This window comes from Mustela lutreola, chromosome 1, assembly GCF_030435805.1.
Source record: "Mustela lutreola isolate mMusLut2 chromosome 1, mMusLut2.pri, whole genome shotgun sequence".
NCBI lineage: Eukaryota > Metazoa > Chordata > Mammalia > Carnivora > Mustelidae > Mustela > Mustela lutreola.
The window spans coordinates 117,606,710-117,623,067 of NC_081290.1; the positions used below are offsets into that span (position 1 = coordinate 117,606,710).

Consider the following 16,358-nt stretch of genomic DNA (forward strand, 5'->3'; position numbering starts at 1 on the left):
TTTACCTGTTCTCTGTGATTTGTTATTTTGACATTTATGATTCATATAACACCTAAAATAAAATATACTTAAATGGAAAATTCTTTTTTATCTTGGTAATGATTTTTTTTTCATATTTGTTTGTAACTAACCTTTTTTTCTTTTTCACATACTTGCAAGGTTAAAACATCTTACTAAATATAAAGAAAGATGGTGGATTAAAATAGTATCTGAAGTCCAATGAATAATTTTCTTCTTCATATGCCTTCATTTCCTATGCCTTTTCCCTAAACAATGATGTGTTAGTTCAGGCTGAGGTAACAGGCTCTTTCACTTCAGAATTATAACTGGGGCCCCAGAGTGCAAGAACACCTGGCTCTGGGAACCCCAAACAGATCATGCCCAGCCACTCACTGTGACAAAACCCAAAAGCAAGGAGAGGAGTGGCAGTAAAACAAGAAAGGAATTTAGTTCAATGAGACCAACGCTGGAAGATAGCTGATGAAGGTCTCAAAGACAGTCTCCAAAGTGCTGTAAATACTTCTAGGTTTATATAAAGAAAATATGGGACAAAGTGTCACGGGTGCGTGCATCTGGGCAGTGAAAGTCAAATTGCTCCTTGTCTTGGGGTCAGTCCTGTGGGGGCTTGCTGATGTCAGGGCAGTCTCTTTTGCTTGAGGGGGTAATTTCAGTTTTGGTCACAGGATGCCTTGCCTGCTGGGTCTTTCGCCAGAGTTAAGAGATAAGCTGGAAAGAAGAACTTAATCAATTAGAAAGTACAGACTAACGTCATAATGGAGAAAAAGTCCGCTTTCAGATATTTGCAATCCAGGATGCCGGACTATCTTTTACTCCATTTTTGCCCTTCAGTGTTTCAGTCTGTCACACATGTTTGTGCAAGTTTTTTTCTGGTGATATGGTATCTTTTGCCCTATTCATTTTCTTGAGGTTTCTCACTCGACCAATTCTATTCATTTTGTTGCTTTTCTTTTTCTTTGTTAAAACTTGGATCCCATGGTAAGCAAGTATGGAGAGCTTGCTAGTCATCTCTTCTGTGCATTCCTCTTTCCCCTTCATAATCTTCTTTCTAGCATGACAGTGCCAGCCGGCCGTAGATTTGCTAAGTGCGAGCCATTGTGTTTAATGTTTTACATGCATTGTCATCCACATAAGAATCCTAATAATAAGTAGGAACTAATTTTTATGTCTATTTACAGATAAAGAAAATAAGGCATGGGAAAGTTAGTCAAATGGCCTAAGACCGGAGTTTGAACACAGGCAATCCTTGCCCGTCAGACCCCATCCTTCCTAGACTGCTTCTCATATAAACTATGTTTTGACCACCTGACAGCTGATTTTCTTGCAGGCAGGCCAGCTCTGAGGACCCAGAGTAGCGCCGGCATGACCAGACAAGAGGGTCCATGGCTTTCTGCAGGATGGAAATCAAACACGACTTGAGAGGAAGTGGGGGTGGAGTTTATTAAAAAATGCAGAGAGAGTATAGAAACAGAGTATCTGGGAGACTCAGAAAGGAAAGAAGGGTGAGTCTCTTCTTTGCGTGGGACCTGGGTTTTTTTTTACTGAGGACAGTGGTCTGGTGCACCTGTCTTCTCAGGCATCCAGGAACAAAGACAAGTGTTTAGGTGTTCTTCTTAAGCCACTTATGCCCTGGAGCCAGGGATCCTGGTGAGTCAGTCTTGGAAAACGTTCATGCTGACTCTGCCCTGTCACTCTTTAGATGTTATCTATTGTTGTGGAAGCCTCCAAAGAAATTATTAAATCTCTGACCTTTACCGGGAGAACATACATTATTTATTGTATAAGATGCGTGTGAGGCAGCGGTTTAGAATCTGGCAAGAATAGAGGCAGGGAAAGGAGGAAAAGAAAGTGGAATTTCAGGAGGTCCCTTTAGTTTCCCTGTCCAAGTTTCTGACCTTGTTAAGCAAGGAATACCTGATGATCTTGGCACCTCAATCTCAGAACATTTGATGTAGGGGAAAATAATGAAATAAAAAGTTTTAGCAACATGCAAACAGTCAAACTGAAGTTTATAAGTGATTCTTACAAGCTTCTATTTGAATCTGATCCAGTTCCACAGATTTAATTTAATTGTTATACTGAACAGACAGATGATTACAGGCAACTGCAGTTACAGGGAAAAGACAGTTTTTTATAAACATTTAATATGACTTTTACTATTTCACACACCTGTGTATAAAAATTAAGTAATTTTTATGGCATCCTTCTGTTGAAGTTACTTTTTAGGCAACATGATATATTTGTGAACAATGAAAACATATGTCTTATGAACACTTCACTCATACATTTATTTCTAAAATCAAACATTCAGTAAACAAATACTAAATAAATGCCTGCTATATGTTGGTCATTGGGCTGGACCTTGTGAAAATTGCAAAGATCAAGAAAAAACAATGTTAAAGCCTTGTAGAGTGGCTTTAATAAAAATAATAAGTAGGTATTTCAGATTTCTGATTCTAGGATTCTTTTTCTCCCCCTCTTTCTTTAAATTTCTGCAGTAGCTATGCTGAATATAAATACTAAATACCAGTGTTTCTTTGTCATGAAAAGCAATATGTATAGGGTATCAGAAATCTTTTCTTTTTTAAAATTTCAGTCACTTGCAAAGTAGGTTTGATTATTTAGAGAGGTCTATAAATTATCCTTTATTCAAAATGTCTATAATTTTAATCATGTTATTTTAATTGCAGTAAGTTGTAAATTTGCAATAAAATAACAAGAAGGGAGGCTGTAACAGATGTTCTGTCAGCACATGTGATTTCATCGGAGACAATCAAGCATTCATCATGCTTAATCTTCATCAATTGAAATGTAGTGATTTTCAATAATGTGAGTGCTGTACACTCAAAAGGTTTCTGATACTTAGGAACAAATTTTTTGACTGGGACCTTCTTTTTGTATGGTGGCTAATTTACCCCAAGGATTTCTTCAGCCATTATTATAAATAATTTTGTTCAGGGGCTCCTGCGTGTCTCAGTTGGTTAAGTGTCAGACATGATCTCAGGGTCCTGAGATCAGCACCAAGTCAAGTGGGGCTCACTGCTCAGTGGGGAGTCTGCTTCCTCTCTCTCCTCCGCCCTTCCCCCCACGTGTGCACTCTCTCTCTAACATAAATAAATATATCTTTAAAAATAAATAAATAGATGATTTTATTTAGTTCTGTATTATGTTCATATTACTCAATTATAAAGTTAGCTATTGCTTTTTATGGAGACAGTTTTTTTTTTTTTTTTGGTCATTCATTATTTTTTGCACATGGCAAATATTTCACCTAGTAAGTAAAATATCATCTATGTTTAAACTGGATGCAATCTGTAAATAATGATGTTAAATTATTTCTTTGGAATATACTGCTCAGATGACAGTTTAATTTATTTAGATAGCTATAGAATTCTATGAGCAGCACATTAGCAGTAGTATTTTCATAAAGAAAATACAGTTAGGGCCTGCTTCACTACTGTACACAATGAAAATAAATATCATTGAAAACATAATACTGCCTAGGGAGTATTTTGAATTATTATTGGACCTTAGAAAATATGGGGTAAAAATAAACGTGACAAAATGACCCTCAGGGTTTTATAATCTGTCCATTCTTTAGATGATGCTTTACTGGAAATTGTGTAAGAAATGCAGAGTGGGAAGGAAAAAGGACAGGAGGGAGTAGAAGAGGAATAGGGAGATACGCAGAGAAAACCCAGGCAGTTAGATCAACAAAAACAAACAAACAAACAAAAACCTAAGGAAACCGGGGAGGCAGAGGGGTGGGGGAAGGGCAAGGGGGGAGGAGAAAGAGGAGACCAGAGTTACAAAAGAAACGGGATCATGAAACTTAAAGACCAAAGCTTTTCCTTTCACTAGCAAGGCCAGACCTTCTCTGCGGCCTTTCAGAGGCTCACCTAGAGAATCAAGCTGTTGGGTAATGGGAAGGTGATCTCCTGCCTTGAGGCTTACTTTCATAGAAAAGGAGTGGATGTGGGGGAAGAAATGAATACAAGTTCCTGCCTTTGAGACCTGCGGAGAGGCAATTAGGTCTTGGCTAGTTCTCAGGTACTGCAAATGCCATTTGTCACACCTGAAGCATCCGGGTCACTGGGTAAATGACCGTGTTTGAGAGGCTCCTGAGGAGATGTGGGGCCCGGGAGAGTGAATGTAGAGGTCAAAGTAAGATGTAAAGTGGACTGAAAAGGAAAAGAATTACTCTTATTTCTTTACCTTTTCCAACTAAAGGCTCGGAAAACAAAATAGGGTAACCTCCAGAGTATCTTTCCATTCATTCTGAAAAACCATCATTTTAATCTTGGATGGTATTCTACCTCAGGAAGGGAAAATCAGAAGAATGTGCCTCTGATATCTGTTCTGAGATTTTATAAAATCCCCCCACCCCAGGCTCCACAGTTATTTTAAAAATATATTTGTTTACCAGCATTCTCTCCTTTTCTGAAGGAGATGCAGGTGAAATCGATGAAATTTTATCTCAGGTAGAAATTTTCTTTTATCTTTTAGGAGCTGTTTTGGAGAAAGAGAAGTTTGTACTACTACAATCATTTTCTGATCAATTTTTATGCAGAACCTACTTTATATTAAGGGGAATCTAAATTCAGTGCAGATTCATTTCAAAGCCACTACTCTAAAAAATTAAAAAAAAAAAGTCTATAGTAGGGCACCTCGGTGGTTCAGTGGGTTAAGCCTCTGCCTTCCATTCAGGTCATGATCTCAGGGTCCTGGGACTGAGCCCCGCATCAGGCTTTCTGCTCAGCGGGGAGACTGCTCCCCCCTCCCATGCCTGCCTGCCTCTCTGCCTACTTGTGATCTCTGTCTGTCAAATAAATAAATAAATAAATAAATAAATAAATAAATAAAATCTTTTAAAAAATAAAATCTATAGCATTTTTTTTTCACTTTTAGAGCTCTGAAAACACAGAAAGTCTAAATTTCCTAACTTCTTACATTTACACAGCAGCAATGTCTGTGTAGAAACTCAGCAATCCCATTACTGGAGCTTAAGCTCCTTTATTAAAAAAATGTGCCGACTTTCTTCATCCATGACTTTTATTATAATTTACAGAGCTGCTTCATAGGACTTCAAGAAGTATGCTGAACAACACACTGGTAATCATGTTATTAGGATTAGGAAAAAGCATGGGATTCTACTAAAAGAAAATGTATGGGGTGTTAAGCTCCTCTCTTGTTAGACAATTTGTCTGACAATTTGCCATATTTTAAGAAACAAGAGAAGAAAAAATAAGAACACATTAACCACAAAGAATTTTGGGAGATAGGGAGTAATTTTTTAAATAATTTTTAAATATTTTTATTAACATATAATATATTATTTGCCCTAGGGGTACAGGTCTGTGAATCATCGGCCTTACACACTTCACAGCATTCACCATAGCACATACCTTCCCCAATGTCCATAACCCAACCACCCTCTCCCTACCCCCTTCCGCTCCCGCAACCCTCAGTTTGTTTCACGAGATTAAGAATCTTATGGTTTGTCTCCCTCCCGATCCCATCTTATTTCATTTATTCCTTTCCTACCCTCCAAACTCCCCACATTGCCTCTCCGATTCCTCATATCAGGGAGATCATATGATAATTGTCTTTCTCTGATTGACTTATTTTGCTAAGCAAAATAAGTTCCATCCACGTCGTTGCAAATGGCAAAATTTCATTTCTTTTCATGGCTGCATAGTATTCCATTGTATATATATACCACCTCTTCTTTATCCATTCATCTGTTGATGGACATCTATGTTCTTTCCATAGTTTGGCTATTGTGGACATTGCTCCTATAAATATTTGGGTGCACATGCCCCTTCTGATCACTACATTTGTAACTTTAGGGTAAATACCCAGTAGTGCAATTGCTGGGTCATAGGGTAGTTCTACTTCAACTTTTTGAGGAACCTCCATGCTGTTTTCCATAGTGGTTGCCCCAGCTTGCATTCCCACCAACAAGTGGGAGGGTTCCCCTTTCTCTGCATCCTTGCCAGCATCTGTCATTTCCTGACTTGTTAATGTTAGCCATTCTGACTGGTGTGAGGTGGTGTCTCATTGTGGTTTTGATTTGTATTTCCCTGATGCTGAGTGATGTTGAGCACTTTTTCATGTGTCTGTTGGCCATCTAGTTGTCTTCTTTGCAGAAATGTCTGTTCATGTCCTCTGCCCATTTCTTGATTGGATTATTTGTTCTTTGGGTGTCAAGTTTGATAAGTTCTTTATAGCTTTTGGATATTAATCCTTTATCTGATATGTCGTTTGCAAATAGCTTCTCCCATTCTGTCAGTTGTTTTTTGGTTTTGTTAACTATTTCCTTTGCTGTGCAAAGGCTTTTGATTTTGATGAAGTCCCAGTCATTCATTTTTGCCCTTGCTTGATAAGGAATAATTTGTGTTCCTCTTCCTTCTTAGTTTGTGAGGCTAGTGTTACAATTATTCAGAGAATAGCATTCTACAAAGTCCAAAGGGCAGTATGTATCTTAACAGTTTTTCAAGACAAATTCACAGGTTTTCAAAATGGCAGCTGGGGTAAGTATAAACAGTAATTTCCCTATCATAATTTTCCTCTGGGGGAGACTGGATGGCTCAGTCGGTTGAGTATCAGACTCTTGGTTTCAGCGCTTGAATTGTGGACGGAGCTTCACCCCAGTCTCAAAGCTCTGCAGGGAATGTTGTTGAGAGTTTCTCCCTCTGCCTCAACCCCCAATTATGCACTCACTCTCTCTGTAGAGAATGATATAAGTGATATAGCTATAGTGATATAAGGGAGATTAGTAACTGGGGGTCTTGTGCATTTCAAAAAGAGAATGGCAGAATAAATTCTGCCAAATTCTTTACTCTTGAAAGTGATCATTTTCCCTGAGGTGGTAACTGGCCCTACTGCAGATAGCTTTTTCACAAGGCCACTTGCCAAGATAATGTTTCTACTGGTGTGAAAAAGATGTATCTTGTTGACAAAACTCCATGAATATATTAAGGTTATATCTAGGACATGTAGTAGCTATTTGTCACAGCTCAGAATGAGAGCATTTTAGGAAAATTTGATGTCTTCATCCTAGACCTAAAACCTCTAACAAAAATAAAATTAGCCAAATACAGATGTCACTTTTTAATTTTCTAGATTAAAAAAAAGAGAAAATTTGGAATAGTTTAGGATTGATGATTACAAAATCAAGTACGTCTCCGTTAGTTTGCATCAAATGATTTTTCCTAGAAAATTTTCTACATTTCTAAAATTTAATTAATGAATTTAAGACATTTACTTCTTTCCATTCTCCTAGCATGTTCTGTGCATTTACTAGTATCAATGAACTTCCATTAACTGCAGTGTCAAAAACCTTAACAGTGGGCCTCATGGAACTCTCAGATGCTGTATAGGCATCTTCAAGTCTGTCCATTTTTCAGAACAGACTACAGAATCAGTTTTCAGATATCAATATTGCTCCATGATATCTACAATGTATTTCTTAATTTTTAAATGATATTCAAGAAAGTCTTTAGGGTAGGTAGATGGTGTTGTTTTCTCAAACATGTTCTACTTTGAGTATACACATGGGGAAAGAGAAGCCAAAACGATACAGAAATGCCGAGATCGTCTTTGGTTATTGCTTCCATTCATTGTGGGGTGTTGGGGGGCAAAGTTCAGAGTTTGCTGTGAATATAGAGAAAGCTGTGTAATAAACTAAAACCCACTGATGACCTCTCAGTGTGCTGACCATTTAAAGGAAACAGAATTAGAGTGTATGCAATAGAATTCTCATTCAAAAGCTTTAATGACAAGATTCAGAAAGGGCAATGAAGTTGCATTAAAAAGACACGCGATCTCTGGAGGGTCTTTTAAATTTCACCTACAGAATAATTTCCACACTATTTAGCTGGCTCCTCAGCAGGATTAAAGAGATCTAAACATGTTCATTAAATAGCAAATCTGCAATGATGGGAGAGGGAGTAAGGGAGAGGACTTGAGACTGAGGGAGGCATCTCTGTGGGATATTCTCTGTGAACAGCAAGATAACTCTGTGATAAATCATGAAAATCAGTGCATGTGAACATATCTAAGAAATTAGAATTAAAAAGTATGTGATCTTGACATATATTTGGTATGTAAGTAGCCACTATCTTTGTCAAAATTTAGTATCTCTGTTATCATGTATTATCCGTCTAGCAACCTCAAGTCATTTTTGGAAATGGCTAGGTAATATAAATAAGTGAATTTTTCCTGCATATTTTCTGACACATTACTGTCATCCTAATCTACAGATTTCATAGAGATAAAGGAATACATATGAGGTCCACTTTATAAAAATTATGCACAATCAAATGCTTTAGTGGTAATGATGGTGGTGGCAAAGATAAATGAGGGGAAATAAATTACAAAAAAAAAAGTTTAGGAACTATTTGTAATTGTGTCCTGGTAAGAAAAATCTAGTGAGTCGCTTTTTCATTAGTGGCTGAAGTAAGCATAGTATAGTACTACTATACTATGTAGTACTTATAAAAATACCCACCCTTTGGGTTGTGTCATGTAGTATTCTTACTCTTAACTTGAATGAATTTGATATAGTATTTTTTAATCTAAAAAATAAGAAATTTAAATAAATGTTTGAATACAAGTTTATTCAGATACCCTGAAAAGACACTGAAAATTAAAAACAAACAAACAAAATGCACCAACTCCTAGATTGTGTCATGAAGCATTTTTCCCTGTGATTGTCAGTAGCTCGATGATACAAGTATTTGCTTGATGCTAATAAGAAATCAGACTTCAACAGGATCTGCTATAGATTGATATTTTTTAAATTAATGAAATAACATCTTAAAATATTCTAAATATTACTACATTCAGCACTTGGTAACTGTAAAACGTCTTGACTAAAGCCTTTATCAATTCGTGAAGCAATCCATGAGAAAAAGTAATGAAAACTCCAAAAGTTGGACTTTTTCCAGAGTTTGGAATTGTTTAATTAGGATGTCAGCCCAGAGAAATGAACACTACTTTGTTGTTGTTTTCCCTAAACACAAACACAATATAGCTCATTGAAGATTCTCACTGAGCTGTGGTAAAAGCTCTCAAGGGAAGTAGCTTTAGAACACTCCTCAGCTTGTTGATGAAACCCTGGATTTGAAACCACTGGGGCAACAAACATCTTTGCCTCTGACAGTGGAAATCTACCCAATAAATGTATAGTCTAAGAAGGCCAGGCTTATCATTCCTGCTTTAATGGGTCTTGCATGTGCCTTGGGATAGAGGATAGAGGAATAGGTTTGAATAATAAGGAAAATTTTATTAAATTAAAGATTGCCTTTGATGAAGATTAAGAAGATGAAGAATACTACTCAGCTAGTTTTTAATATGGAAAGTTGACAGTAATAGCAATTTTTATAAAAAGTACCAGGTGGTCTATACATTTACAAAATACATATACATATACAAAAAAAAAGTACCAGGTTGTCTATACATTTTGTATAGACTTGAATGAAAAGCATGTGATTAAACCTTGTTTTATAAATATATACATTATAATTTATATATTAGATACATATATACATTTACATTAGATGTATTCGATCAATGAAAATTTTAAGTTATATAACTGAATGCATATGTAATATTAATAGAAATGTATAACCTATAAATACCATTTATATATAATGTAGCTGAAATTCTACAAATTAGAAATTCAGTTAATTCAGTAAATTTAAATTTTGAAACAAACGAACAATAACAAAACAATCCCCTCTAAGGAGATAAAATAGACTAGTCAACTGAAAATCAACATAGCTTATTTTAATAAATTTAAATTGTCATTTCTTAATGCTCAAATGATATTAGCTCATTCTTCCAAAGTAACAGTTCTGACTGATGAAAGAGAGTAAGGAAGAGCAGTTTAGGTGCACCTGGCTTTGAATATAAACTTCTTCAATTCCTGGAGTGATCCAAAGGAGGTAGTGGAAACTTGGTCAGAGACACAGAAAAAGGAGGGTATGGTTATTAAAGATACATTTTCCATCCTTACAGAGCTACTCATGATTTCAGTGGTAATAAATGTCAGCATGAGTCTGGATAATGTATTTCAAATGCAGCATCTGTCTGTACTGATTTATTTGATATTTATTTTTATATTATTTAAAAAATGTGATTTATCCTGCCTGTCACAAAGTAGGTATTTATTCAATAATTGATGAATGAATGGATATGAGATTGTCATCAGTAACTAGGGTCCTACTGTACTTTAGGAGCTTGCTGGGCAGGAAGGTCTGGCAACAGAGAAGAGCTCTGGAATTCAACTACAAAATAATATCCATGAAAGTCTCTGTCTCCGTAGGAGAAATCGAGAAAACCTTAGTGCTGTATTTTTTTTTTCACATGGGTAAGTTTGGTTATGACAAGTAGAAATATATTACTAAATTAGTTATTTTTCATTGTTTTGGGTGGATTTAAAAAAATTGGCTAACAAATCACAGCAACTTAAAAGTTGCTACAATGGCTCTTTGCTATTGGTAGTAATTTGTCATTTGTGTATTTCTAAAATATGTACAAAAATTAAAAAAATGTATTAATAAATAAAATTCCAAACACCAAAGTATCATTTCATGCTAAATGTTCTTAATTATCTAATTATGAAATCAAATAACTAAATTGTGCGTGGCAATGACAAATATTGTCAAGAGGTTAACTTCCTTCTGTTCTAATATTCTAAGGTTTTATTTATTTATTTGAGAGAGAGAGAGAGTGTGAGTTTGGGGAGGGGCAGAGGGTGAAAATCTTCAAGCCGACTCCCCAGTGAGCACGGAGCTCAGTGCAGGGCTCGACTTCAGGACCCTGAGATCATGACATGAGCTGAAACCAAGAGTCAGATGCTGAACTAACTGAGCCACCCAGGCACCCCGTTCTGCTAATATTAAAGTACATTGATATCGCTGGAATCTATGTTGAAAGTATATCTGTAAGACAAAAATTCTGCTTAATCTATGAGTACTTGAAAAAATAGAAACATTTTAGATTGTGATGTAATTTTAGGCAGGGACTAAAGAAACTATCAAAACTTTCCAAATATTTTTGAAAATAACACATGTATACATAACAGAATAGAAGTTGTGAGTCACCAAGCCTCCACTTGTAGCCTGAGTCTATTACTCTGTGAGGCTCTGTCAACTAATTCAGTTCAACATGAGACATTCGAATGGGCAATACTAAAGTTAATGATACTAAATCGTATATTTGAAAGTTGTTAAAAGAGTAACTCTTAAAAGTTCTCATCACTAGTTTTTGATGTATTCTACTATATGGTGACTAACATAACATAAGGGGAAAAAATTCTCATCATTAAAGAAACAATGTATTATAACTATGTGAGGTGATGAATGTTAGGTAAACTTTCAATTATATCTCAATTAGAGAAAAAAAAATCATCTCCATACTTTTCTGCAGGGTTGACCAATTTTTATCAGGCTATAGTTTAAAATCTCCTACCTAATTATTATGAGTTTCATACATGTTGTTGCATGTCGATTCCTTTTTATTGCTTGGCAGTCTAGTATATGCATATACTAGAGTTTGCTTAACCATTCTTCTGTTGCTGGACATGTAAGGGGTACCTAGTTTTTGGCTATCACAAGTAAAGCTCCCATGAACATTCACGTACAAGTCTTTGTATGGAGATATGTTTTCAAGTTTTGTCAAATCTGAAATCTTTCCAAGCTTCTGCCATAAGAAAATACCATTTTCACAAGATTGGCAATTACTTAAAAAGCTGTGAATTTTGATGAAGATGTATAGGGAATAAAGAACACTCTTCCACATGAGCAAAATGGAACTGTGGATCAGCACAAACTTTTCAAGGGTGATTTGACAGTACTTAACAAAATGAAAAAAAAAAAAAAAAAGCTTATCCCAGAAGCTTATCTGTGTGCCTCAGTTTCCCAGCAGTGGAAAGATGATGATATTACTTAAAGTGTATCTCATAGGTTTAATATGTGATTCATAGGACTATAGTGAATCTTCAAAAAAGTTAATTCATGAAAAATGCTTGCCATGCCAAAATCCTTTTTTTTTTAAAGATTTTATTTATTTATTTGAAAGAGATCACAAGTAGGCAGATAGGTAGGTAGAGAGAGAGAAAGGAGGAAGCAGGCACCCCACTGAGCAGAGAGTCCAATGTGGGGCTCGATCCCAGGACCCTAACATCATGACCAAGCTGAAGGCAGAGGTTTAACCCACTGAGCCACCCTGGTGCCCCCCAAATTCTTTTTCATTATTATTTTCACTCCTACTTATAGGAATCTATTCTTCAGAAACACTTTACCAAATATGTAATAAATGTACCTTTAAGGGTATTCGCTGCAATGTTGTTGTAATAAAACTTTATAAACAACCTAAAGAAATTTTTACATAAATTGTGGTAGGTCTGTTGGAGGCAAAATGGACAAGGTGTGACAGCTGCCGAGGAGACCTGGCCTTGTTCTAAATCCTGCCTCAGTCTTTACTAGTCATGGAGCGTGGTCCATTCCTTAATCTCTCTGTGTCTCAGTTTCTTCAGCTGTAAAAATGATAATACTAATACCCACTTTGTAAGAGTTTTTGTGCAGAATCAGTGAGATGCTACAGGTAAGTTCCTTAGAAGAGAATCAGGACATAGTGAACATTCCATAAATTGTAGTATTACTTTGGAAGGTTATGTGCTCTTTGTAAGAATATGAGCAGGCCTGCATGTGCTGCTAAAGAAAGATACTCTCTAGAGGAAGCCTTTATTTTCCCTGTAGATATTCTATAATGGGTGCAGGTAAAAGACCCACTTACATATGCTCAGACATCGACTTAAATGTTCAACAACTTGTCAGTTATTACTTTAACCTCTCTATTATAGGCAGAGAAAAATAGTTAAGCGTATTTCAAGTTTCGAATGCAATTTTCTTAATTTTGGTTACAAATGAAAATTTTAACACATAAAATTGATCAACCCAATAGAGAAGAGTTAAAATCAAAGTTAAAAAACAACAACACTTCTTGGTCTTTGAGTAATTTATTTGAATTGTGAGTTTAGGAAATATATGTTATATATTTATATACATAGTGAATAACAAGAGGTAAGCATTTTATTGGAAGGACTACTGTGACTGACAAAATTGAATGATTGCCATTTAATCGGATTACCTTATGTTAAATGACTTAACATGAGAGAATAAGAACCATTATGTTAAAATATTTGTTAAAACACACTTTGCTTTCTCTGCCTCTAAATCTCATTAGAAGCAAGAACTTCATTGTATACAGGTTATTCAAAAGATATTCAAATAACCTTATGACATGGACAAATTTACAGCCTTACTCAGATTAAAAAAGAAGCTGATTTTCATTTCATGTAGAAAAGACAAAAACAGAACAGATGTGCAGACAAAGATAAATAAAACACTGGCTCCTTCTTAAGAAAGTTGATAGTCTGTCTTTCATACGAATTTATGTACGGTATAACAAGTAACCACTAAATGTTGTAGCAGGGGGAAATTTGGCGGGAATCGTTCCTTTTACAAGTCGTAACCACACTTCCTGCCCATAATTTAACTCTAATAAAGCATCCCCAGTTAAAACCCTGTCACAGCGTATTTCACTGTTAATATTCTCAGACTCAAACGCAAGCTTGTCTCTTCCATCAACCACTAAAAATCCAGAGATATGGGCACTAAATGACTCAATGGTATATTTAAACACATACACCCCAAGATAAGGAATTCTGAATTTTCCAGTTCTTGGTGTATATGAAGATCCATAATTGACGTCCAAATTATTAAATAGGATAGGACCAGGCGTCGACATTCCATATGTGTGAGATGCAAAAAAGGCCACCATCGGCGCATATCTATAAGATCCTTTGGAAAAATCTGTTACAAGAAAAAAAGGGAGTCGGTTTTCATGTTTTGGTATATGTTTTTTTTTTTTTTTTTTTTATCATGCTTTGTCTTTTCTCATTTCTTTATCATTTTATCACAGTTCCAAAAAGGGGTCACAGAAGGAACCAAGGTCATTCATCAAATTTTTAACAAGGGTGTAAGTGTCTGGATGCTTGCTTCTTCTCTTGGCTGAATTACCTGCAATCATTTGCTCTCTGTGAGCCTCAGTTTCTCCATTCAGATCAAGATGGAATGATAAAAGCGCTTGATAGATCCCTCATAGAAATGCCTCAAAGATTAATTTGCATGTTGCTTTGATCTCTCCAGAGATAAAGGAATTCAAAGCACTCTATGATTATTATGGTATGCCAGAACGTTTTAAAGCCCCTTGTAGGAATTGAAGCTGACATGATGTAGAAACAATTTTTCCAGCATCTTGTCAAACAGTTTCTAGAGGCTAAAATGGAAACCAAATGCAATCATAGGCAGTACAGAGAAGTAGACAAAAGCAATTTTCTGGGTAATTAATGCCAAATGTACTTACAAAGGCTGAGATTCAAATAATAGACTAAAAAATTTACTCTTTGCTATGCAGCATATTATTAAGGAAAGGCTGTTTTGAAATATGTTTTTGTGGTCATTAAAGAAAATATATTTTAAATGCTGCACAAATTTTAAATGAAAAATTCAGAAATGGTACACTCTTGAAGTTAATTTATAACAAACAATACTTATGAAGGTGAATGGGCAAAAACAAGGGGGGGGCTTTTTGTTTTACTCAGTACTTTTGAGCATGTTCTAACAGTCCTCACCCAGTCAAAATGACACTATTAGCTTAACCTTCATGGAAGACGCGCTGCTAATTACTTTTTAAAGCTTCATTTAAATCATATGTGATATGAATCAAAGATCTATTTCTTTATCAGCTTGTTTGAGGAGAAGGAGTTTGTACCCATCACATATATGCATCTGTATTTTCTTTTAAGCTGCCCGGGAAAAGAAAAAGACTGCCTCTGTCCTATCAATATCGAAAACGTCAACAAGTGTACATCAATATGGATTTACCCGGCCGACATTTCCACTTGTAAATCACGTATGTTACTCAGTAAATTTCAGAGGCAAAAGGAACTAATCCTCACGAGTCCAGATTAATCTGGTTTAAATACTCCTTGGTAAACGTTTTCAAGAAGCGTTTTTGTTTAGGATAGCGAGCCAATCCAAGGACGCATGTGCTTTCGTACCTGGCGCTAAAGCGTTTTCTTGCACCAGCTTGACAGTGCAGTTGTCCCCGGTGAAGGGATGTCGGCAGGCGCAGACTGAGCTCCCTCTTCCATTTATACACGTGCCCCCATTCTGGCATGGGGACCTGCTACAGTCTGAATACTCCTCTGTTGCTGAAAAAGAGTCCAGATAAAAGAGGGTGAAGGTGACCTATTTTCTCCTCGATCTTACAGTTTGAGACAGAATGGGAAAAATGCTGAAGGAGAAATAAGAAAAATGGGTCCCGGGCGCAGGCTGGCTGCGCATGTAGTCACAGGACTTCATACAAACCTCTCAAGTCTCCGAGCTCCTTTAACTACGTCTTGGAAGTGGGGATCATCCTGTGATAGTCTAAGTGGGGATAATCCACTGTACTTCTTTATGTGAAAATGTTAAGATTTTAGTTAACTGTAGAACAGAATAGGGTAACTGGACTCAGATTTAGATCTATTTGGAAGTGATACATGATAAAGGTAATATTACAAACCGTTGGAGAAGAAAAGTATTCTATTGAATACACGGTGTATTCTATTGAATACACATAACTGAATATTCATAAAAACATACTTTGCACATGTACAAAAATGCTAAAGGCAAAAACAACAACCTATATGATTGTATTATGATCAAGTAAAAGGGATATCTTTGTAGAGCTTTAAAATTTTGGAGAACTCAAAGCAAAACAAAACAAAACAAAAAATCCAAAAGCCGTAGAGAAAAATTCTGACATTTCACCACATAAGAATTAAAACACATTTGCAACCAAAGTTGCAGGCTCAAAAGTTCAGTTTCAAAGATAAGGTTCAAAAGTTCAGGGTCAAAGATAAGTGACAGATTAAGAGAAAAATGTTTTGACAGAAACAAAGATCTAATGGATAATATTTAAAACATGAAAAGTTCTGACCAATCTAAGAGACTGTGGGAAAAAAAAAAAACTGGAAAAATGGGCAAATGATATGAACTGGCCAATTACTGAATGAAAAATGCAAAATTTCATTAAAATTTTTAAAGCTTATTCAATTTCACTACAAATTAAGGAATAATAAATTTTTACCACCAACACTTTATCAGGCGTCAACATTCAAAAAGATACAAGATATCCAGTGATGAAGAAAATGGGCATTCTCATACAATGTTGGTTAGAGCTTAAATTGTTAGAAGCTCAGAATGAACAATTTAACCATATTT

At 35.8% G+C, this 16,358-nt stretch overlaps 1 protein-coding gene across 1 annotated transcript in view; it reads right to left on the reverse strand.

The window, feature by feature from the left end:
* Positions 1–13,026: 13,026 nt before the first annotated feature.
* Positions 13,027–16,358, reverse strand: part of MMRN1 (multimerin 1) — a 57,549-nt gene continuing 54,217 nt past the window's right edge. The window contains exons 7-8 of the mRNA XM_059172789.1: positions 15,152–15,304; positions 13,027–13,901 (exon numbers count right to left, since the gene is read on the reverse strand). Coding sequence (XP_059028772.1) covers positions 13,480–13,901; positions 15,152–15,304 — 575 coding nt within the window. The 3' untranslated portion in view covers positions 13,027–13,479. The remainder of the gene's footprint in view (positions 13,902–15,151; positions 15,305–16,358) is intronic.